We start from the raw sequence: 25,239 nt of genomic DNA, 5'->3' as shown, positions 1-25,239 counted from the left end.
GAAGTTACTATAGAGTTAGTATTGAATAGTCCCTTTGTATTTGGCACATATGTAAAGTGTTGGTGGTGAGACTTTTTTTTCCCAAAGATTTATTTTTTATTTACTTGCAAGGCAGAGTTACAGAGAGAGGAGGAGAAAGAGAGGCCTTCAGTCCACTGGTTCACTGCCCAAATGGCTGCCATGGTCGGGGCTGGGCCAGGCTGAAACCAGGAGTTAGGAGCTTCTTCCAGGTCTTCCACATGGGTGTAGGGCCCAAGCACTTGGACCATCTTTCCCTGTTTTCCTAGGCACACCAGCAGGGAGCTGGATTGGAAATGGAGCAGCCGGGCCTTGAATTGCTGCCCATATGTGATGCTGGCTTCTCAGGCAGAGGCTTAACCTTTACACCACAACGCTGACCCCAGTGAGACTGTTTTAAACTCTGAAAGGGTTTAGTGTATAGGAGTGGGAGAGAAAAAAGAAACAAAAAGCCTAGATTAGAAAGTAGAGACTTTATTGTGATTCGTTACCTGCCATTACTGCTTGCTTGCTTCTGTACAGATTAATGGGGTAGAGGCTGGTGCAGTAATGATTCCTGAAGCTTTCATGCACAGAAGTTGGTATAGGGTAAATAGAAAGCCAGTATCCGAAACATTACTTTAATTACCAGAAGGGAGAATGCTGTGGAGGCCAGAGAACAAAATGGAAAGGTTAGACTAGTGTAGAATGTTGTTAATGTCAGCTAATTCCAAGGATATCTTCCATGCTGCCATCCTGTCCTTTTTGAGAGAGTTGAGGATACAAATATATTTATTATTAAATGTAGCTGCTCATGCACAGTGTCTATTAGTATCTTTAAATCAGAATCTATTGTGCTATTAAGAAAGTAATACAAAAACTCTTTGAAGTTTCACTGTGATTGAAAGACTTTGAGATATAATTCACATACCATAAAATTCGTTTTTGGCCGGCGCCATGGCTCACTTGGCTAATCCTCCGCCTGTGGTGCCGGCACCCTGGTTTCTAGTCCCAGTTGGGGCGCTGGGTGCTAGTTTCGGTTGCTCCTCTTCCAGTCCAGCTCTCTGGCCCAGGAAGGCAGTGGAGGATGGCCCAAGTGCTTGGGCCCTGCACCCGCATGGGAGACCAGGAGGAAGCATCTGGCTCCTGGCTTTGGATCGGTGCAACACCGGCCATGTGGCCATTAGGGAAGTGAACCAACGGAAGGAAGACCTTTCTCTCTGTCTCTCTTTCTGTAACTCTCTCTTTGTATCTCTCTCTCACTGTCTAACTCTGCCTGTCAAAAAGTTTTAAAAAATTGTTTTTTTAAAAATGCAGTGTTTTGGGGCATAGTCACAGAGTTGTACCATAATCACCACTATCTATTTCCTGAGCGTTTTCATCACCTGAAAAAGAAACCCTATATTCATTTCCCCTTTGAAAAATAGAAATATTTGGATCAAATAATTTGCTCTAGAGTTTATATTAGAAGTTAAATATATAATTTTGTCTTGAGCAATGCTTTGTAATGATAGGAGATACTGAATATTATGGTGTTGGTTTTTATTGCCTTAAACATAAAGTGAGAAGGGCTAGTGCTGTGGTGTAGCAAGTAAAGCTGCTGCCTGCAGTGCCAATATCCCAGTATCCCATATGGGCACCAATTCGAGTCCAATCCACACTTCCAATCCAGCTCTCTTCGTTGGCCTGGAAAAACAGTGGAAGATGACCTGAGTCCTTGGGCCCCTGCACCTGCAGGGCAGTCCCAGAAGAAGCTGCAGGCTCCTGATTTTGGATTGGTGTAGCTCTGGCTGTTGCAGCTATTTGGGGAGTGAGCCAGAGGATGGAAGACCTCTTTCTCTCTCTCTCTCTGCCTCTGCTTCTCTATAACTCTGCATTTCAAATAAATAAATAAATCTTTTTTTTTTTGACAGGCAGAGTAGACAGTGAGAGAGACAGAGAGAAAGGTCTTCCTTTGCCATTGGTTCACCCTCCAATGGCCGGCGCGGCCGGCGCACCACGCTGATCCGATGGCAGGAGCCAGGTGCTTCTCCTGGTCTTCCATGGGGTGCAGGGCCCAAGGACTTGGGCCATCCTCCACTGCACTCCCTGGCCACAGCAGAGAGCTGGCCTGGAAGAGGGGCAACCAGGACAGAATCCGGCACCCTGACCGAAACTAGAACCCGGTGTGCTGGCGCCGCAAGGCGGAGGATTAGCCTAGTGAGCCGCGGCGCCGGCAATAAGCTGTATTTTAATTTAGAGTTTGTCTACTGTCCAGGGAATGCGGTAAACACACGGATTTTGAAGTGCCTGATTCCAGCAACTCTAATATCAGAAGATTCTGTGGTTAAGGCAGTCTCCTGGCTTTGTGTTGGCAAGTGTTCTGGTAGCACCAAGGTAATCTTTTTAAACACTTTGATGATAAGTCCTTCAGAACCACTTAAGGGCTGGCAAGGAAGAGCCACTTATGGAGTAATGGCAGTGGCCTTTTGTGCAAAGCCTGTAGTTTTGGAACGATATAGCTTGATGCAAGGACTCTGTTCAAACAGAAATTTTTACTGAGAAATCTATTATCCTACTTTGTGCTAGAAGCTTCTAAAACAGCCCTGAGGGGGGAATTAAGCTCTTCTGTACCAGTTCTGTTTCTCTAAAGATAAACATTTTGTCTCTGGATAGGTACTTTTTTATCGTTGGCTGATTGCAATGTTTGACTTCATTGATCATAAGGAGCAAATTAACTTGCTCTATGGCTTCTTTTTTGCTTCATTGCAAGATGATGTGCTGGTAAGTAAACATAGGACAGCATCAAGCATCAGTCAAATAGTGTATTCATTTATATTGACATACCATAAGTGCTTCCAAGTGCCACACAATGTGTTTTCCTTATTTACTTTAACATAGGCAAGTATAAGGAATATAATAAAAACCCTTGTGTTCATCTCTCAGATTAGGTAATGTAAAATTTTTACTATATTTGCTTTACATCTTCTCTTAAGGACATAAACATGTTACAGATAGAGTTGACTCCACCTTGGAGTCTCTTTGCTGATCTGGAGCAGTGGTTGCCATTTTTTCACATTTAAACCACTTCAACAGGGTCCTTGGGGTCACTTACTCTACATTTTCTTGATTAACACTGCAGAAACCTCATCAGAATTAATGAGGAGGAGAGGATTACATCTCCTGAGTTGCCAGTGGACTGGGTTTGATTAAATAACATAATCATCTCCATTAAAAACATTAATAACTCTAAGAAATCAATTTGCTGTCCACCTGGAAGACTTTCAAGGACCATCAGTAGTTCACAGACTGTGTGAATCACTCATGTAACTGAGATCCTCTTGCCTTTGGGAAAATCATCCATTGACTGTATCTTTTTTAAAAAGATTATTTATTTGAAAGAGTTACAGAGAGAGAAGGAGAGACAGAAATCTTCCCTTTACTGGTTTAGTTCCCAAATGGCTGCAATGACTGGGGCTGGTCCAGGCTGAAGCCAGGAACTAGGAGCTGCTTTCGGATCTCCCACATAGGTGCAGGGCCCCAAGGACATGGGGCATCTTCTGTTGTTTCCAAGGTTCATTATAAGGGAGCTGGATCAGAAGTGGACCAGCTGGGAATTGAACTGGCACCTGTATGGCATGCCAGCATTGCAGGCATTGGCTTAACCTGCTACCCCACATTGCCAGCCCCTGATTGCATTTAAAAAAGATTTATTTATTTATTTGAAAGGCAGAGTGACAGAAGTGGGGAGATAGAGAAATCATTCTAGGTCACTCCTCAAATGGCCACAATGGCTCGGGGTGGTCCAGGCTGGATCCAGGAACTCCAGCTGGGTCTCCTGCATGGGTGGCAGGGGCCCAAGTACTTGTGGCCATCTTCTGCTGCTTTCCCTGGCACATTATCATGGAGTTGGAACAGAAGCAGAGCAGCCAAGACTTGAACTGGTGCTATGATATGGGATGCAGGCACTTCAAGCTGTGGCCTAACCTGTTCTACCATAATGCCACTTCTTCCCCCTGCCCATTGATTATGTTTTTTTTTTAATTGGTATTTCTGTATGCTCATTGCATTGTACTAGGCACTGTAGAAGCTTCAAAGTTTAGCACGGAGTTTGTGTACTCCAGGAACTTAAAATCTAGTTGTAGAATTAAAGCACATAAAGTTGAATAATACATTGAGAGTTAAATTGTCAAAGGCAGTATGTGATAGTGTGTGAATAATAATTGCTGGTGTATTTCCAGGAAGGAAGAGAACACTGTTAATCAGAGTGATTAGAAAAAGCATCTTGAAGTGTGTGGGCTTGGAGCCGAGCCTTCAGTATTGAATAGGATTTGGGATTTGGTGAGAGAAAATGATCTATGTGAGGGGGCTATCTCAAGCACAGGTGTGAGAGGTGTAACATGAGTCTGAGGAGACCTTAAATAGATGGATCTAACTTAATTGGAGTTAGTGTTGGGTGGTGGTAAGCACTAAGGCTGAAAGAGTTGGGTGAGGGGTTGATTGTAGAAGTCTTTCAATGTGATGCTTCGGAATTTGAACTTCATTTAGAAATTTTGGGCAAAATATGTTGAAAGGAGTTTTGTAGGATGCTAGGATGCTATTTAGTAGTGCCAAACAGTATAGATTAGGAGAGAGGCTAGACAGGAAGACTAGGAGACTGACAAGATAATTCACGTATAATATGATGAAGCTCTAGACTAGAAGTCTATGGACCCCTGCAGCTCTATGCCACTCTTTTAGGAAGTCAAAAGGTCACAATTATTTTCATAATAATACTAAGATATTGTTTGCTATTTTCTTTGTGTTAACATTGGCACTGATGGTGCTAATGTATGTTGGATAAAATTGCTGGTACTTCAGCACAAATTAAGGCAATAGCACCAAACAGTGGTGGTTGTATTTTTTATTGTAGTAAAAAGTTCAAAATGCTAATTTCATTTAAGAATGTCCTAAGTGAAAGAGTAAAAATTAATCCATTACCTTTACTAAATCTCAACCCTTGATACATGTCTTTAGTATTTGTGTGATGAAATGGGAAGTACAAACAAAGCCATTCTACATACTAAAGTGCAGTGATTCTGAGGAAAAGCACTTGTGTGCTTGAGTTGTGAAGCTGCTTTTCTTTTTCTTTTTTTTTTGAAAGAATGACATACAAACTATGGTTATTCAAACTTGGGTATCTGGAAAATGTTTTTCTTTCTTTTTTTTTTTTTTTAAGACAGGCAGAGTTAGAGAGACAGAGAGAAAGGTCTTCCTTCCACTGGTTCACCCCCCAAATGGCCACTACGGCTGGTGTGCTGCGCTGATCTGAAGCCAGGAGCCAGGTGCTTCCTCCTGGACTCCCATGGGGTACAGGGCCCAAGCACTTGGGCCATCCTCCACTGCACTCCCTGGCCACAGCAGAGCTGGCCTGGAAGAGGGGCAACCGGGACAGAATGCGGCGCCCCGACCGGGACTAGAACCCGGTGTGCTGGCGCCACAAGGCAGAGGATTAGCCTAGTGAGCCATGGCGCCGGCCAATTGGCTGGAGTTTTAAAGACTATTTGAGAAGTAGAGTTACAGAGAGAGGGAGAGACAGAGAGAAAGGTCTTCCATCCACTGGTTCACTCCTCAAGTGGCTGCAGTGGCTGGAGCTGGGCTGATCCAAAGCCAGGAGCCAGGAGCTTCTTCCAGGTCTCCCACATGGGAGGAAGGGGCCCAAGTACTTGGACCATCTTCCACTGCTTTCCCAGATGCACAGCAAGAAGCTGGATTGGATGTGGAGCAGGCAGGACTTGAACCTGAGCTCTGGTATGGGATGCTGGTGTTGCAGGTAGCAGCTTAGCTCACTGCACCAAAACACCAGCTCCTATGCCCCCCCCTTTTTTTAATAAAGATTTATTTATCTACTTGAGAGGCAGAAAGGTCTTCTATCCACTGGTTCACTCTCCAAATGGCTGCAGTGGCTGGAACTTGGCCAATCTGAAGCCAGGATCCAGTAGCCGGGAGCTTCTTCCAGGTCTCTCACTTGGGTGCAGGGGCCCAAGGACTTGGGCGATCTTCTGCTGCTTTCCCAGGCTATGGCAGAGAGCTGGATCGGAAGTGGAGCAGCCAGGTCTTGAACCAGTGCCCATATGAGATTTTGGTGCCACAGGCGGAGGCTTAGCCCACTACACCACAGCGCTAGACCCACCATTCAGTCATTTTTAAAAAGTTATTTCTTTATTAGAGACAGAGTGCTCCCATGTGCTGGTTCACTCCCCAGGTGCTCACAATGGCCAGGATTGAGCCAGGGTCCGAGCGTGGAGCTGAGAAGAAAATTAGCAAGGGGTGGCAGGAATGCGGTCACTTGAGTCATTACCCCTGCCTCCCAGAGTCTGCAGTAGCAAGAAGCCGGAAACAGGTGTTGATTGAAGCAATCCAGTGTGAGACGTGAGTGTCCTTAGCAAAATCTTAACTGCTGGGCCATAAAGTTGCCCCAGGTACTTACTAATTTCAGTACTTCATAGTAGTATTGGCATAGTGGTTGCCAGCAAGAGCTCTGAAAGCTGATTGGTCTTAAATCTCGAGTCTATTGCCTGTTTGTTGGCTTTAGTTTCTCCTCTAGCAGGAAGTTAGAGTCAGGAGCTGGAGCCAGGACAAAGGTGCCCTGTGAGGCTAAGCACCTGTACTTTAATTAACAAATTTCTGAGTGCCTATTATTTGCAAAACTAAGGACTAAGCTGTTAGTCAAATTACAGTATGTCTACTCACTGGAATATGAAGCATCATTGAAAAATAACTTTGAAGACTAAAAAACATGGAATGTCCTTTTAAGTGGAAAATTAGTTTGTATCTTAATAAATATGGATTAATAATGAACAGAGTATATGTCTTTATTAGGTAGAAGGATCATGGGTAAGTCTTTACTGTTTTTCAAGTTGTCAGTGGTGTTTTTACATTACCTGAAAATGACCTTTTGGCTGGTGTTGTGATGTAATGGGTTAAGCTGCCTCCTGTGTTGCCAGCATCCCATATGAGTGCCAGTTCAAAGTCTTAGCTGCTCTGCTTGTAATCCAGCTTCCAGTTAATGCACCTGGGAAGACAATAGAAGATGACTCAAGTAATTGGGCCCCTGCAACTCTCACGGAATACCTGGATGGTGTTCCAGGCTTCTGGCTTTGGCCTGTCCAACCTTGGCTATTGCTGCCATTTGAGAAGTGAACCAGCAGATAGAAGATATTCCCTCCCTCTCCCCTGCTGCTGTGTGTGTCTATCTCCCTCTCTTTCTTTGTAACTCTGCCTTTCAAATAAGTATATTGTTTTTAAAAAATTACCTAATGGGGTGCCAGTTAAAACTGTTGTTATAGTTATAAAAAACCACTATGTAGTACAGAAAAGAGAAGTTTTATAAAACTATTGTTCAAGGAAGTCCTTAAGCCTTTTTACTTACCAGGTGAGATTGACATTTGAAGAAAATGTGTTGCTGTTTTGTTCAAGATGTATTGTCATTTCTTTACAAATTTTTTTTTTGTATTTTAACAGTGCCCTTATGTCTGCCATTTGTTATATTTACTTACCAAAAAAGAGAATGGTGAGTATTTTCATTCCAGTTGTATTAATTCACTCTGCATAATTAGCATCTGTATTGGCCTTTATAAAGTTAAAGTAGCTATTAGTGTTAGTTATGACAGGCCTCATTTTGTGGAAATTACTTTTTAGTATTTTTATCTAAAAGCATCGGCTTAATGACTTAACTGAACAGGATATTTCTATTCTTGGTGTATTGTCAGAAGAAACTACATGAGCTACGTGCTGGGTAGGTATTACCGGTTTCTCTTTATTCTGAATCAAATATATAAAACCTTTTCTCTTCACCTTTTGTAGTTAAGCCATTTCGTGTGAGAAAACTGCTTGATCTTCAGGCAAAAATGGTGAGTACCTAAAAGACCAAAGACTGGCCATTGTTCTGTGGTCTAGGCTTTGGGGATACAAAAAGAGTCAAATGAGTCATTATCTAAAAGGAACTCACATTCTGAAGAGCTCAGTCAACAAAGTAAAAAAAGCAGCAAAGGAGGAGTGGTGATGGTTGAAAGAAAATTTAAGGGATAAATAGGATTTAGGTAAGTAAAGAAGGAGCAAGGCATTGCTGCTAGAGAGAACAGCATGTAGATGTCAAACAGCAAACACTTGTTAGGGAACTGAGTTGGGATGGCTGGAATGTTAGGGAGTACTTCAAAGTCAGAAGTGAGTTTATAGTTGTTTTTTGTGAATGGGATCTACAAAAGCATGTCAAGATGTTCTCTTCTGGATATTTAAAATTCCATATGTTCTTTGACCTTTATCTCTTGTCCTTACAACTCTTTTGCGTTGTTATTTCTACTGTACCTGCCAAATAACAGGAGTCTGTGAAGCTTTGGGTATAAAACAGTTTGAAACAGTAGTGCCCAGGCCTAACTGAAGCCATCATGGTCTGTCTAAAGTCATTCACATTGAATTCAAAACACAAACACATAACACATTTGTGCTTCTCCATGGGAGATTTCTTCTAGTAACAATTCAATGATTGTTCTTGTTTTATAACCTCATAATTTAGATTTGTAGGTAACATATCTTTTCATAGTCTCTGAGAATAGTAATGGTAGTGCTTTTTTTGGTCCAAATTGCATTTTATTTTATGTTAATAGAAATTGTAGAAAGTTGTAAGTTATCTTATATTACAGTAAAACTTTTTTTTAAAGATTTATTTATTTATTTGAAAGTTATAGAGTTATACAGAGAGAGAAGGAGAGGCAGAGAGAGAGAGGTCTTCCATCTGCTGGTTCACCTCCCAGTTGGCTGCAATGGCTGGAGCTGGGCCGATCGGAAGCCAGGAGCCAGGAGCTTCTTCCGGGTCTCCCGCATGGGTGCAGGGGTCCAAGGACTTGGCCATCTTGCACTGCTTTCCCAGGCCATAGCAGAGAGCTGGATTGCAAGTAGAGCAGCTGGGACTAGAACTGGTGCCCATATGGGATGCCTGCATTGCAGACGGCGGTTTTACCCGCTATGCCACAGCGTAGGCTCACAGTAAAACCTTTCAGCAGAAAATTCTTACCATAATATAAGAGCGTGCTGATTTGTAGTTATTGAAATACACTGTATATTCAAGTTAAATAAAAGGACTTAATTGGGGCCAGTGCTGTGGTGGCATGTGTAAAGCCACCACCTACAGTGCCAGCATCCCTTATGGGCACCAGTTCGAGTCTTAACTGCTCCACTTCTGATCCAGTTCCCTGCTAATGCGCCTGGGAAAGTAATAGAAGATGGCCCAAGTCTTTGGGCCCCTGCACCTGCGTGGGAGACCTGGAAGAAGCTCCTGGCTCCTGGCTTTGGATCAGCCCAGCTCTGGCTGTTGCAGCTATTTGGGGAGTAAACCAGCAGATGGAAGATCTCTCTCTCTCTCTCTCTCTCTCTCTCTCTGCCTCTCTGTAATTCTGCCTTTCAAATAAAGAATTTTTTTTTAAAAAAAACAGGAGTAAATGAAAATGACTTAGGTGATGATTATCTAAAAATTTTAAACCCAGACTTTGAATACAAGATTTCATTATTTCTACAAAATATTTTTTCTATTTATTTGAAAGGCAGGGTGACAGAGAGTGAGAAATATCTTCCGTCTGCAGGTTTATTCCCCAAATGGCTGCAGCAGCCTGATCTGGGCCAGGCTGAAGCCAGAAGCCAAGACCTCCATCCTAGTTTCCCACATGGATGGCAGGGACCTAAGCACTTGGGTCATCTTCTGCTGTCTTCCCAGGTGTATTAATAGGGATCTGGATCAGAAGCAGAGCAGCTGGGACTTGAACTGTTGTCCTAGTATGGGATGCTGACGTCGTGGGCACAGCTTAACCCACTGTGCCACAATGCCTGCTGCAATAATTACCTTTTTCATTGTGAACTTAGTGTTTTGGTTAAGTTGTTCTGGTTATATCCAGGTGCTTGACTACAGCATGCGAATTGTGAGATGTCCTACTTAATATTCCGGGAATTGTGATAATTATGTTAATATTACCTTTGATCTGTTTTCTTGGCTCACCTTTTGTTCCTACCTCCTTGGTGTCTAAACTGAGGATGAGTAAACTTGAGTTCTTATAAAAAGTATGACTAGTAAAAAGCAGATATGGACAGAAAAGAAGATAAAATGAAAGTGAAGAAGAGAGAGAATACAAGTAAGAATTAATACAGGGCAAAAGGTCATAAAAGAGAAGATCACAGGTTGGCGAAAGTTATTTTATGATGGTTGATTTAAATATATGGATATGTACTCCTTGGTCTTCTCTAACTATATTTCATAGTGAAAATAGAGTCTGAATATATATTAGTTTCAGTTTATTATTTGTTTTTCTTCTTGATATTTGTTTCTTCAGTTGTTATTGGCCACAAAATTGAAAATTGAAAACTCTTTATTTTATTTCAGGGAATGCAGCCTCATCTTCAGGCTTTGTTGTCAGTGTATAAGTTCTTTGTTCCTACTTTGATATCTGTCTCTTTGCCTGTAAGGAAGAAGGTAAGATATTAAAGACAGAGAAGTATTGAGATTGAAATATGTATTTTGGATAAAGTTAATTTACAGATTTGGACTGAAGTGATTATAGCCTTCTGTTTTAAGAGCTAGTATGTGGCACAGTTTTGGGGAAGTTGTTTTAGGGATTGACACTTTGTGTTGATCCCATCTGATTCATTTAATTGATTCCTGATCAGAAAGAAAAATCTTTAATTGGATTTGTAGGGGTGCCAAAGATTTTATTTTAATATGCTTCAGTTACAGAGTACTAGATTCTATGTTGCTGCAACTTACCAGTAACTACTCTTTTGAACTTCCCATCCAAACGTATAGATCTATTTTAAGAACTCAGAGAATCTGTGGAAGACTGCTCTGCTTGCTGTGAGGCAAAGAAACCAAGGACTTTGTCCAGAACCTCGAAAACTGATGTTAGGTCCAGCTAACATCCGTCCTCTAAAAAGAGTAAGTATCTAAAGCCCCGAATGACTTCTGTGGCCTTATTGTATTAAATCCCGACAATAACTATTCAGATATTGGGGGAGACTGTAGATATTTAAGTATGTTTTAATCGTCCGTGGTTCTAAACTACATTTAGACTCCTTTCATTGAAACACCATAACAACTGTTTTTATGTTTATAGTTTGTAGTCTGTTTCATCCATGGATACATTGTTTTATATTTCTCCTTTAGAAGTGGAATTCTCACTCCATTATACCAGTGTTAAATTCCAGTAGCCACACTACAGAATGTGGGAAAAAAGAGATGAATCTTTCTGAGTATCTCAGTAGCAGTGGGTCGTTGCCACTAGAACAGCTTCAGAGGTTCCCTCAACTTTTAGAGAACATCCATTGCTTAGAGGTATGTGACTGGACCACGTGCTCATTTGCATTTTCTGCTGATCTTCATGACCTTTATTTTTATTATATGTTTCCTATATGATGATGTCCTTGTTTTGTTGACCCACTTTTCATTTACTCATAGTTACTGTTTGACCACTTGTTTGTTCTTTGCAGCTGCCTTCTCAGATGGGCTCAGTGCTAAACAACTCTCTGCTTCTTCACTATATTAACTGTATCCGAGATGAGTCTGTCCTTTTGAGACTCTATCACTGGTTGAGTCAAACATTACAAGAAGGTAAGAATTATGGTTTTTGTTTTTATTTTATTTTATTAATTAATTTATTTTTTTTAACAGGCAGAGTGGACAGTGAGAGAGAGACAGAGAGAAAGGTCTTCCTTTGCCATTGGTTCACCCTCCAATGGCCGCCGCGGCCGGCGTACCTGGCCGGCGTACCGCGCTGATCCGAAGGCAGGAGCCAGGTGCTTCTCCTGGTCTCCCATGGGGTGCAGGGACCAAGTACTTGGGCCATCCTCCGCTGCCTTCCCTGGCCACAGCAGAGAGCTGGCCTGGAAGAGGGGCAACCAGGACAGAATCCAGCGCCCCAACCGGGACTAGAACCTGGTGTGCCGGCGCCGCAAGGCGGAGGATTAGCCTATTGAGCCGCGGCACCGGCCTATTTTATTTTTTAAAGACTCTTTATTCCCATGCATTTCATTATTTTATTTCATTTTAAAGATTTTATTTATTTATTTGAGAGGTAGGGTTACAGACAGGGAAAGGGAGAGACAGAGAGAAAGGTCTTCCGTGCATTGGTTCACTCTCCAAATGGCCACAATGGCCAGAGCTGCGCCGATCCAAAGCCAGGAGCCAGGAGATTCTTCCCGGTTTCCCATGTGGGCGCAGGGGCCCAAGGTCTTGAGCCATCTTCTACTGCTTTCCCAGGCCACAGCAGAGAGTGGATTGGAAGAGGAGCAGCCAGGACTAGAACCTGCACTCATATGGGTTGCTGGTGCCATAGGCAGAAGATTAACTTACTGTGCCACGGTTCCAGCCCCTTGTGGTTTTTATTTTTATGTTTATAAACATCTTGTGTTTATTTTAAAGATTTATTTTATTTAAAAGTCTGAGATACAGAAAGGGACACACACACACAAGTGGGAGGAGGGAGGAGAGAGAAAGAGAGATTGATTCTTCATCCACTGGTTCACTCCCCAGATGACTGCAACAACCAGGGCTGGGCCAGGCTGAAGCCGGGAGCTTCTCTCATGTGAATGGCAGGAGTTTAAGCACTTGGGCCATCTTCCACTTCTTTTCCCAGGCCAACAGCAGGGAGCTGGATCAGAAGTGGAGCAGTGGGGACTCAAACCAATGCCCAGCTAAAATGCAAGTGTCACAGGCAGCAGCTTTACCTGCTGTGCCACAATGCCGGCCCCATTTTCTTTATGGTTTTTGTTTTTGTTTTATATTTTAGTTTTCAAAAAAGATTCATTTATTTGAAAGAGTGACAGAGAGAGAGAGAGAGAGAGAGAAAAAGAGATCTGTCATCTGCTGGTTCAGTCCCCAAATGGCACAAAGCTGAGACTGAGCCAGGTGGAAGCCAGGAACCGAGAACTCCATCCGGGTCTCCCACATGAGTGGCAGGGATCCACGTACTTGGGCCATCTTCTACTGCTTTCCCAGCTGCATTATCAGGAGCTGGATTGAAGAGGAATGACCAGAATTCCAACTGGTGCTGCTATATGGGATGACAGTGTTGCAGGTGCAGCTTAACCTGCTGTGCCACAACACTGACCCCTATTTTATACTTTATAACAAAGTGCTTATATTTAATTTCTGCTCTAGAATGCGTTTGGTACAAAGTGAATAATTATGAAAATGGAAAAGAGTTTGCCAGCTTTCTGGACACGATCATCAGGGCAGAGTCCTTCTTACATGTAAGATTCTACTTCCTTTCTTTAATACCTGATATCTTTTGTAAAAAAAAAAATATTTGTTCACTTTGAAACTCTTTACAAACACAAACAAGTCGGACTTACTTTTTTTTTAATCTTTACACTGTTGAATTTGAAAATTAAATATGTAAAATCATGCAAATAAAAGGGAAAGTTCTGTAATTTAAGAGAATAAACTGAAAATGTAATTGAATGCATTCAATTCATTGAATTATCTAGTACAGTAAAATCTCATAGGGTCACTACTTATGTTCTTTTTTTATTGATTTATTTTATTTATTTGAAAGACAGTTACAGAGAGAGGCAGAGATACAGAGAGAGATATCTTCCATCCACTGATTCACTCCCCAAAATGGCTGAAACAGCCAGAACTGAGCCTCTCCGGGACTCCCACGTGGGTGCAAGGGCCCAAGGACTTGGGTCATTCTCCGCTGCTTTCCCAGGCACATTGGCACAGAGCTGGATGGGAAGTGGAGCTGCTGGGACTTGAACCCAGCACTCATATGGGATGCCAGCACTGCAGGCTGGGGCTTTCACCTACTGCGTCACAGTGCCAGCCCCTACTTATGTTCTTATAGTGAACAATTTTTGAGTGTCTGATATCTTCTGGTTGGCCTGGGTAACCCTGATTGGACTTGAAGCTGTGACTCTGGTATCAATACCATCACAAAGGCTTTACTTGTCATTCCAGTCTGAGTTAGCTCCTTGTTTTATGTGGTCCCATGCTCCCTCTGCTTACCTCTATCATGCATGTTCAACCTCAGGTGTTTTTTTTTTTTTACATGTTATGAGCTTCCAGCAGGCAAAAACCATGTTTAAGGTTTCTTCATGTACAGATGTTCAGCTTGGTACCTCATATGCATAAATGATTGTCTAGTAAATCTTAAGGATTTGATGTGAGATACTTTAATTGAAAGGTTGGATATGGATGATGGTAGTGAGCATAAAGGGAGGGAACTTGGTTGACTTTTGGATTTCCTGTTGGGAGGATGGATGCCATTTACTAAGAAAAGGAATACAGGAGGAGCAGACTTCGAAAGACACACTTGATTTAAGAGATGCCTTTGGGACATCTATGAGGTCGTATTTGGTAGGTAGTAAGATAATGAGCCTGTGTAGTTCAGGAATGAGATTTGGACTAGAGATATAAATTTAAGACTCCTCATGGTAAAGGTGGTGGTTCTAGCTTTGATGTGCAAGACTTCCCAGAGAGTTCATGCCATGAAAAGAAGATCTAGGATAGAGTCCTGATCCATGCCACTACATAAGGCCCAGTTTGACAAAGGAACAAAGGGACGACCTTGATCCTCACTCTGGTGGAAACATAAGTGACTTAGGAACTGTGACCTCTCTAGATGATGCTGCCTAGAGATTAGTTTTATTCTGTGGCTTGTAATGAAATACCAACCCTATTATCTAGCATTGTAAATATTTTATTAACTATTCAAGTTACTGCATATACTCCAAAATAACAAATTTCATGTATCTTTAAAAATATTATGTAACTTTATCTTCTTTCCAACTGATAAAGTTTTGTGTTTGAAAACTATATTAATAATGATGGTAATGTATCCAAATATTAATCATTGCATCCTTTCTATGAGGAAGTCTAATACCTAATTTTATTTTGATTTTATTATATTGATGACAAAAAAAATCTAGAAACAAATATAGCACAAAATAAATTGGTTGTTGGAGTAATCATGACTGGTGAGTTCCATGTAAGGTTTCCTTTGTGTTACAGGAAGGATTTTATTCCTGTGAAGCATTCCTGTATAAAAGCCTTCCTCTCTGGGATGGCTTCTGTTGTCGGTCGCAGGTCCTTCAGCTTGTGAGCTGGATCCCTTTTAATAACTTTTCTGGTATGTGTCATAAAGATTTGGAGGAATTAATTCAGCATAATATGAGTCAAAAGGATTTTGAATAATCTTTTTCTTTTTTTAATTCCTAGAGATGAAACCACTTCTCTTTGACCATTTGGCACACCTTTTCTTTACATCAACCATTTATTTCAAGGTAAAAAAAAACAAAAAAAACCAAAAAAAACCAAAAACTCATCTTGCTTGAATTTCTTGCTTGAATTTATTGCGAAGAATATCTATTGCCAGTGGTACACAATCCCAAACATGACAGCAATAGTTTTCTACCAGGATTCTCTTGGACCTGGGATTTGAGATCTCCATTGCTTAATTCAGAGTTAGTGCCTAGAATTGTACATCTTTAAGATTTTGTTGTATATAGTTTTCCTGAACTATTTCTACTTAATTACAGATGACAAAGTGAATGAATAAGAGGCAAATGTGTATTAATAAAAACAACCTAGAAAATACTTAAGCAGACTTTGTTGTGATTTATATTTTGGTAGATAGGCTTATTCATTCCAAAAATATTTATTGAGGCTTCTGCTATGTTCTAGATATATATTTTGACACTTGAGAATACAGTAGTAACCACAGCAAACAAAACTTGCTGTATTGTATATTTATAGTATAGTTATTTTCTGTAAATCTGATTGTTCTAATCTTACTTGATTAAAAAAAGACCATTGTGGCTTCCAGGAGTTCTCCTTGAATGAATTTCTTCTAGAATGGTTTTTCCTATTCCAAAAGAGTGACAATATAAGTAATGTTTCTTTTATAGCTTTTTTTCACTTTTGAAAATAAGATTTATTGAATTGAAAGGTGGTGAGACAGAGATAGAGATATTTTCCATCAACTGGCTCACTCCCCAAATGGCCACAACGGCTGAGGCTGGTCCAGGCCAAAGCCAGGAACCTGGAACTCTATCTCGGTTTCTCGTATGAATGACAGGAGTACAAGTACTTGGGCCATCTTCTGCTGTTTGCCCAGGCACATTAGCTGGGAGCTGGATCGACAGTGGAGCTGCTGGGACTCTAGCCTGGGCTCTGAGATGTGATATGGGCATCTCAACATCTTTTCACTTTAAATCACTTAGTATTGGCCACATTTGCAGAAGAAGAAGTTTTCCTGGTGATTAGTGTCATAATTAAATGGCACTTTATTATCATGTTAACTTGGATTTGAGATTTATTTGTAATACTTAGAACCTCTGCTACTTGACCAGTATCATTATTCACATGACAAAGTATACCAGTTCTTCCAGCTAATAAATTTTCAGGGACTTCATTTTGTAGTTTTTTTTTTGTTACTCTCTCTCAACCTTTGTGTTATTTCTTTTTTTTTTTAAAGACTTATTTTTTTAAGACTTTTTTTTTTATTTTTTATTTTTTGACAGAGTGGACAGTGAGAGAGAGAGACAGAGAGAAAGGTCTTCCTTTTGCCGTTGGTTTACCCTCCAATGGCCGCCGCGGCCGGCGCGCTGTGGCCGGCACACCACGCTGATCTGATGGCAGGAGCCAGGTACTTATCCTGGTCTCCCATGGGGTGCAGGGCCCAAGTACTTGGGCCATCCTTCACTGCCTTTCCGGGCCACAGCAGAGAGGTGGCCTGGAAGAGGGGCAACCGGGACAGAATCCGGCGCCCCGACCAGGACTAGAACCCGGTGTGCTGGCGCCACAAGGCAGAGGATTAGCCTAGTGAGCCGTGGCGCCGGCCATGTGTTATTTCTGTATTTGTTCTCTTATTCCACCAATTTAAAGTGTTTTTTATCTATAAACATTTCGTTGGGCCATAGGAAATTGCCATTTTTGTAGGTAAAAAATAGTTGATGATTAGCAGTTTCTTATGATTCAACTAATGTACATATATACATTTATACATAAATACATGTATTTATATTTGACAGGGAGGAAGGAAGAAGAGAAACTAGATGGTGAGCCAAGGATAGTGCTCAGGGGGATACTCAGTATTTATTTCTCAGGCTGGCTGAAATGGGAGAGAATGTAAAAGAACCTTAGGAAGGAATTGTCAGAAATATGAAAAGAACCAGGAGGATAATAATGTAGAGGAAACAAAGGGAACGCAGGATATGAAGAAGGATTTAATTAATAATGTTTTTTTTAATTTTTTATTTAGTAAATATAAATTTTCAAAGTACAGTTAATGGATTTCAATGGCTTCCCCCCCCCATAATTTCCCTCCCACCTGTACCCCTCCCATCTCCCACTCCCTCTCCCATTCCATTCACATCAAGATTCATTTTCAATTATCTTTATATACAGAAGATCAATTCAGTATATATTAAGTAAAGATTTCATCAGTTTGCACCCACACAGAAACACAAAGTGTAAAGTACTGTTTCAGTACTAGTTATAGCATTACTTCACATTGGACAACACATTAAGGACAGATCCCACATGAGAAGTAAGTACACAGTGACTCCTGTTGTTGACTTAACAATTTGACACTCTTGTTTATGGCGTCAGTAATCTCCCTAGGCTTTAGTCATGAGTTGCCAAGGCTATGGAAGCCTTTTGAGTTCGCCGACTTCGATCTTATTCCGACAGGGTCGTAGTCAAAGTGGAAGTTCTCTCCTCCCTTCAGAGAAAGGTACCTCCTTCTTTGATTGGCCCCGTTCTTTCCACTGGGATCTCACTCGCAGAGATCTTCCATTTAGGTCTTCTTTTTTTTTTTTTTCCCCCAGGGTGTCTTGGCTTTCCATGCCTAAAATAGTCTCCTGGGCTCTTCAGCCATATCCGAATGCCTTAAGGTTACCAACTATCCCAGGATGGTTCAGAAAGATAAGGATGAAAGAATTTAGTTTGGAATTAGCAAGATGGAGGTTTTAGGTACCTTTGTGAGTAGTTTCAATGGAGTGTGGAGGTAGAAGCCAAATTGTTGAGAGAGTTAAGGAGTAAATGAAAAGTGAAGAAATCAAGACAGTAAGTATATATTACCATTCAGAAAGTTTGTCTAGGAGTGAAAATTTGGAGCAGCAGTTTTAAGATGCTGCTTAGTACACCCACATCCCATATCGGAGTATCTGGGTTTGAATCTCATTTCTGCTTCTGATTCCAGCTTCCTGTTAATGTGTATCCTGGGAGGCAGCAGTTGATGAATTAAGTACTTGGGTCCCAGCCACCCATGTGGGAGATCCAGATGGAGTTCCTAATTCCTGGCTTTGGCCTGGTCTGGCCCCGCCCTGGCTGTTGCAATCATTTTGGGAGTGAACCAGGGGGTTGAAGATCTCTCTTTGTCACCTTGTCACTCTGCCATTCAAAATGAAAATAAATTAAAATTTAAAAAGATTAGAAGTTTGGCTAAAAAAGAGGTAGAGAAACAGCTATAACAGGTTTTTGAATCAAGGGAATTCCCCCACCCCTGGAATGAGAGAAAACTGAGTGTTTATAGACAGAGTGAAAGGAGCCAGTTGGAAAAGATGGAAAGGTTGGAATTAGAGGAAAGGTGAGGTATAATTGATGATATAAGATTCCGGAAGAAAAATGAGGGTATTGTATTAAGACTAAGTAGAAGGATTTGCTTGTATGGATGGTGAGGGTTTAGGAGATGCCACTTACCTAAGACTAAGGGAAGGAAATGGGGATAGGTAGAGATAGATAGATAGATAGATAGATAGATAGATAGATAGATAGATAGATAGATAGAAAGAAAGAACAGTTGGAAGAAAGGGCAAGAAATTTTTTTTCCTAAAAAAGTCGAATTGCTTAAAATAGGACATACGTTATACAAGATAGAATTAAGTAGAAGGCTTCAGTAGAGTGTTAGGTGCTTAGGGAGAGAGTGCTGGTTGAAGACAACTGAAAAGATTATTGAGCTTCATTAAAGGCTCAGCTGAAAATGGAGTTCATAAATTTGGAGTGGCACCAATCTACATAGATGGGTGTTTTTCTTCTATTTAAATATGGGGGAAGAGAAAACAAGTTATAAGATAAATCAGTTTGGATTTTGTTGAGCGAATGGAGCAAAGAGTGGAAGATGATCAGTAGTGTGGTCCAGTCTAGATAGAGAAGAGAGGGCAGGAGAAGGCTGATAAGCCTGCAAGTGGAGGTTAATGAAGGAATTGAATCTCTTTGACATTGAAGAGTACTAGTAACTGTAGTTGGAGTTGAGGGTATGAGAAAGCTCAAAGAACAGGAAGTTAGAACAAGGAAGGGATGCAAGTAGATCTTGGTAGTGGTTCAATTCAGGTTGTGACAGAACTTAGTGTGTGGCTGTGGGAGTAGATAACTAAGGTGAAGTGAAGGTAATGAGTTATCTGATTTGAGGTCTTAGAGCTGTGAAGCTCAAGTGTCAGATGGACCATCTTCATAGACACTGACATTTGGAGGTGTTGATGGCAGGGCAAAAGGCAGAGGTTGCTAAGGTCCTCAGTAAATGTGGGTGAATGAGGAATGTGTGAGCTGAAAGACAGATGTTTGAGAAGAAAAGTAAAGGGTAATTTAGTTGGATAGTATGGTCTTCAAGGGAGAAAGTGTTTTTATACATGATTGTTTGGAAATAATGTTGAAGATAGATTTTATGTTGTATTCAGAGAACCAAGGGATAGTCAAACTCATGAGAAAAACTGAATGTGTCACAATGAAATCTGAAATGAGGGTCTTTTATCTTAGCCTAACAAATCCAGATGACATTACAGTAGCCCGTCACTTATCCACAAGGGATACATTTCAACACTCTAAGTGGAGCCTGAAACTGCAGATAATACTGAACTCTGCTTTTTTTATACCTATGATGAAATGTAATTTATAAATTAGGCACAGTAAGAGATTAACATTAGCTAATGATAGAATAATTTAAACAATATACTGTAATAAAAGTTACTTGTGGTCTTTCTCAAAATATATTTTCTTAAAAAAAGATTTATTTATTTGCTTATTTATTTATTTATTTATTATGAACGGCAGAGTTACAGATAGAAGGAGAGAGAGAGAGAGAGAGAGGTCTTCCATCTGTTGGTTCACTCCTCAAATTGCTTCAACAGCCAGAGCTGGGCCAACCGAAGCCAGGAGCCTAGGGGCTTCTTCTGGATCTCCTGTGTGGGTGCAGGGGCCCAAGCACTTGGGGTCATTTTTTTTTTAAGATTTACTTATTTACTTGAGAGGCAGAGTTCTAGAGAGAGAGGTCTTCCATCTGCTGGTTCAGTCCCCAAATGGCTGTAACACCTAGGGCTGGGTCAATCCAAAGCCAGGGGCCAGGAGCTTCTTCTGGTCTCCATGCAGGTGCAGGGGCCCAAGCACTTGACCCATCTTTTACTGCTTGCCCAGGCCATCAGTAGGGAGCTGGATCAGAAGTGGGGCAGCCAGGACTTGAACTGGTGCCCATATAGGATGCTGGTGCTGCAGGCAGAGACTTAACCTACTATGCCACAGTGCTAGTCCCTCTCAAAATATCTTACTGACAGTAGATCTTAGCAAGCTCAGCACACAGGTTTTTTTTGTTTGTTTGTTTTAAATTAAGTCAAGAACTGTCACTTTCTCACTTAAGGAAACACTCTATGTCTTCTCTTTGACATATCCAAATTTCTAGCATTACTGTTTACTCTTGCACTTTGGGGCCATTATTAAGTGAAATAAGGGTTACTGGAACGTGGACACCGGGACACCAGAACAATCCATCTGGTAACAAATGTGGCTACTAAATGACTAAATGGCAGGTAGAATTTGCAGCATGGATATACTGGACAAAGGAATGAATAAAGTCCTAGGAAGGTGCAGGATGTCGTCACACCACTCACACTCAGAATGTTATCACACCACTCAGAAAGGCATGCAATTTAAAACTTATGAATTGTTTATTCTGGAATTTGATTTCTTTGTATGTTTTTAATTAAATCTGATTCCCTTCTTAAAGTAGGATTCATTTCTGATTATTTTATCAAACAAGAGGGCTTATATTCTATTCCCAACTAGCAGTGGAGAGCTAGGGTAATGCTTACCTCCAGTATTGAAGTGGGGTATGGAAATATATTCAGTGGAAACACTCTTGTGGTTGTGTGGTGGAGAGGACCAGGATACCATTAGGGTAAGGAGACAGAGAAAGCATTCCTTATAGAATATGACCAGGTAGGTGTGGTTTATCATGGAAAAGAGGTTCTGGATACTGCAGTTGGGAGATTTGAGAAGGATGAGATCAAGGAAAGAGGACAAGGGGCACAGGGAGGTATAGAACACAAGACAGGTGACCTAAGGGGCTTACATTTTAGGAGGTGACTGAGGATAACAGGAATGTGAGAAGTAGAATTTGCTAAAAGCTCAATTATTTCTGAAACCTATTGTAACTAATTATCGCCTTCTTATCATATGGCTTGATCACTCAGCTTAGTCCAATAAATGAACAGTATTTTTAAAAAAGATTTATTTGAAAAGTAGTGTTGCAGACAGGAAGGGAGAGACCAAGAGGTCTTCCATCTGCTATTTCACTCCCCAAATGACTGCAAAGGCCAGGGCTGGGCCAGGCTGAAGCCAGGAGCAAGTAGCCTCATCTGGATCTCCCATGGAGCAGGGACACAAAGACTTGAGCCATCTTCCCCTGCTTTCCTCAGGCCATTAACAAGGAGCTAGATTGGGAGTGGGGCAGCTGGGACATGAATCGGTACCCATAAGGGATGCCAACATCACAGGTGGTGGTTTTACCTGTTGTACTACAATGCCAGTCTCCAGTATTTTAAAAATTCATTATTTTCACATTTCAGTGCTTTTGGTTTCTGGATGATCTGTTGAGCCTGTCAGTAATGAAATCTTTTTTGCTGAAAAATTTTGCATGGAAAAAGCCTCATAAATCCACTGTAACTTTATTATTTTTGTTTTGGAGTATTTTTCAAATTTTGTCTTATTGATTTATCATTTTCTATATAATTACAAATGTGATGGGCATAAATTTAAAAATCAATACAAAATTAACATTGCATAACAATTTCATGTTTTCACAGCCTTCATAATATTTTTCCAGTGACACCCTAGTTTATGGTACTGTAACTTATTTAATTATTTCCTTATTTCTAATTTGTTTCTGTTGTAGGAGTGGATAACTGTCTTGAACATCTTAATAATACATGTTTTTTGTTTTTTCTCCCTCAGTGTAGTATTATTGAGAGCCTGAAAGAGCTACTGCAGAATTGGTTGTTGTGGCTTTCTAAGGACATCCATGTGAAACCTGTGACAGACAGTCCTCTGTGAGTTCTCTTGTAATGTCCCCCATAACAGCCGATCTGTATAAAATGTTTGCATATGGAGTTTAATAGTGTTTAATGAGACCTACTTGTTATTTCCTCAGAATTCTGAAAGAAATTTTAATTCTCCAAATTTCTATAATGTAAATCAGAAAGCAAACCTTGATCTTCAATGTGACTTGCAAGAGTTAACACAGAGCCGGCGCCGCGGCTCACTAGGCTAATCCTCCGCCTAGCGGCGCTGGCACACCGGGTTCTAGTCCCGGTTGGGGCGCCAGATTCTGTCCCGGTTGCCCCTCTTCCAGGCCAGCCCTCTGCTGTGGCCAGGGAGTGCAGTGGAGGATGGCCCAGGTGCTTGGGCCCTGCACCCCATGGGAGACCAGGAAAAGCACCTGGCTCCTGGCTCCTGCCATCGGATCAGCGCGGTGCGCCGGCCGCAAGCGCGCCGGCCGCGGCAGCCATTGGAGGGTGAACCAACGGCAAAGGAAGACCTTTCTCTCTGTCTCTCTCTCTCTCTCACTGTCCACTCTGCCTGTCAAAAAAAAAAAAAAAAAGAGTTAACACAGAGGGGCTAGCACTGTGGCTTAGTAGCTTAAGCCTCTGCCTGTGGTGCCAGCATCCCATATGGGCGCCAGTTCGTGTCCTGGCTGCTTCTCTTCTGAACCAGCTCTCTGCTTATGGCCTGGGAAAGCAAAGGGAGATGGCTCAAGTGCTTGGGCCCCAGCCCCTGCATGGGAGACCCAGAAGCAGCTCCTGGCTCATAACTTCGAATCAGCTCAGCTCCCACTGTTGCGGCCATTTTTGGAGTGAACCAGCAGATGGAAGACCTTTCTCTCTGTCTCTCCCTCTCTCTGTAACTCTACTTCTCAAATAAATAAAATCTTAAAACATAAAAACAGTTAATATAGAAAAACACCGATGAGGCTGCCACTGTGGCATAGAAGGTTAAGCCTCTGCCTACAGCACCCATATCCCATATGGGCGCCGGTTCAAGTCCATGCTGCCCCACTTCCAATCCAGCTCACTGCTAATGCACCTGGGAAAGCAACGGAAGATGACCCAAGTACTTGGGACCCCTGCACCCATGTGGGAGACAAAGAAGCAGCTCCTTGCTCCTGGCTTCGATCTGGCCCAGTTCTGACTATTGTGGCCATTTGGGGAATGAACCAGCAGATGGAAGATCTCTCTCTCTCTCTTTATCTCCTCTCTGTATCTCTGCTTTTCAAATAAATTAGATATTAAAAAAAGAAAAACACTGGAGAGCTGAGGTTAGAATTTGCAACTTTGACTTTCCTTCATTTTAACTCACTTAAAATGTATTCTTAAGGGGTGGCGCTGTGGCTCAGTGGGTTAAAGCCCTGGCCTGCAGCGTCGCCATCCCATGTGGTCACTGGTTCGAGTCCTGGCTGCTCTACTTCCTATCCAGCTCACTGCTAATGTGCCTGGGAAAGCAGCGGAGGATTTATTAAAAATGCTTTCCATTTGGGGAGTGAACCAGCAGAGGGAAAACCTTTGTCTCTGTCTCTCTCTCACTGTCTGTAACTCTGCCTGTCAAATAAATAAATAAAATCAAAAAGTATTCTTATATATGTAAAAGTGAATTTTGATGATGGATAGGAAAATCTATAAGGTATCTTTGCTGTACAACTTTGTTTTTATGTTCTTGTGATGTATTTTGGCTATATGTATTAATGTATTTTGACTTTGGAATTTTTTTATAAAGGACTTATTCACTCATTTATTTGAGGGGCAGACTTACAGAGAGAAGGAGAGACAGAGTGAGAGAGAGAGAGAGATCTTCCATCTACTGCTTCACTCCCTAAATGGCTGCAATGGCTGGGCCTGGGCCAGGCTGAAGCCAGAAGCCTGGAACTCCCTCCAGGCCTCCCATGTGAGTGGTAGTGGCCCAAGTATTTGGGCCATCTTCTGTTGCCTTCCCAGGCACATTAGCAGGGAGCAAGATGGGAAGTGGAGCATCCAGGACTTGAACTGGTACTCAAATGGGAGCCTGGCTTAACACACTGAACCACAACGCCAGCCCCTACTTTGGAATTTTATAAAATGGCCTGAATTTCTGTTAAATGTGAACTTCACGCTCGAAATGTGAGTAAAAGACTGAATTTCAAGGAACACATAATCAGGTTGATTTAACTCGTTCTCCCTAAAATCTTTGGTATTTCCTGTATTCTGTTATTAACTATGTTATTTTTGTCATTTAAAAAGCTTCATATTGTAGAAAATTGCAAATATAATCAAAGGAAATAAAAGTGTAGTGTTACCCCTATGTATTCATTGAGCTTCAACAGTTATTAACTCATGCTAGACCTTTTTAAAATCTATAACACACACCCTTTTACCTTCCCCTTGGATTACTTTAAGCAAAGCTCAGACACCAATTTTAAATGTAAAAAAATGGTTCTATTATACCAAAAAAATTAGTAGTTCTTTGTATTTCCAAGTGTATAACCCATGTTCAAATTTCTCTTGGCTTCGGCTTGTAAACAGCTGGTGGGTAGTTTAAGAGTAGCCCAGACTCAATTTTCTACATGTTCTTATCCCTTTATTGATCTACGTTGACAGGAAAATGAAGAAAGAAACTGCTTGAGGGTAGCCTGGAAAATGGTTTTCAATTTGTCATATTATTATAACGTTTTCTTGTATGACCACATACAAGATGGAACATTCCTGAGCAGTGAAAATATGTTGTAAAGATGAGCTTCTCTACTAAAGTATAGTCCTTAGGCCAGCAGCATCAGTATCACCAAAGAACTTGTTAGAGATGCAAATTATCAGGCTCTGTCCTAAATCTATTGAAACACTGGAGGTGAGGCCTAGTAACTGTGTGTAATACTTAAATAATTCTGGTGCACACTGAAGTTTGAGAAGTGCTATTTTTTTTTTAATTTATTTGACTGGTAGAGTTATAGA

The 25,239-nt window shown here is 41.3% G+C and overlaps 1 protein-coding gene across 10 annotated transcripts in view; it reads left to right on the top strand.

Moving 5' to 3' along the window:
• CENPI (centromere protein I) overlaps positions 1–25,239 on the top strand; it is a 71,470-nt gene that overhangs the window by 9,188 nt on the left and 37,043 nt on the right. For all 10 annotated transcript variants that reach the window (XR_016228152.1, XR_007912123.3, XR_016228151.1 and 7 more), the window contains exons 4-15: positions 2,255–2,373; positions 2,653–2,760; positions 7,480–7,528; positions 7,822–7,868; positions 10,385–10,474; positions 10,805–10,933; positions 11,162–11,329; positions 11,485–11,605; positions 13,154–13,245; positions 15,008–15,125; positions 15,215–15,279; positions 22,220–22,314. Coding sequence is in view for 7 of the 10 variants with exons in the window: in XM_089324517.1 (XP_089180643.1) it covers positions 2,255–2,373; positions 2,653–2,760; positions 7,480–7,528; positions 7,822–7,868; positions 10,385–10,474; positions 10,805–10,933; positions 11,162–11,329; positions 11,485–11,605; positions 13,154–13,245; positions 15,008–15,125; positions 15,215–15,279; positions 22,220–22,314 (1,201 nt within the window). In the remaining 3 variants the exon portion in view is untranslated. The remainder of the gene's footprint in view (positions 1–2,254; positions 2,374–2,652; positions 2,761–7,479; positions 7,529–7,821; positions 7,869–10,384; positions 10,475–10,804; positions 10,934–11,161; positions 11,330–11,484; positions 11,606–13,153; positions 13,246–15,007; positions 15,126–15,214; positions 15,280–22,219; positions 22,315–25,239) is intronic.

This window comes from Oryctolagus cuniculus, chromosome X (assembly GCF_051225735.1).
Source record: "Oryctolagus cuniculus isolate XC-2025 breed Fujian yellow rabbit chromosome X, ASM5122573v1, whole genome shotgun sequence".
In the NCBI taxonomy this organism is placed as follows: domain Eukaryota; kingdom Metazoa; phylum Chordata; class Mammalia; order Lagomorpha; family Leporidae; genus Oryctolagus; species Oryctolagus cuniculus.
Note: the sequence above shows the minus strand (reverse complement) of the source record. Positions and strands in the feature narration are given on the sequence as shown.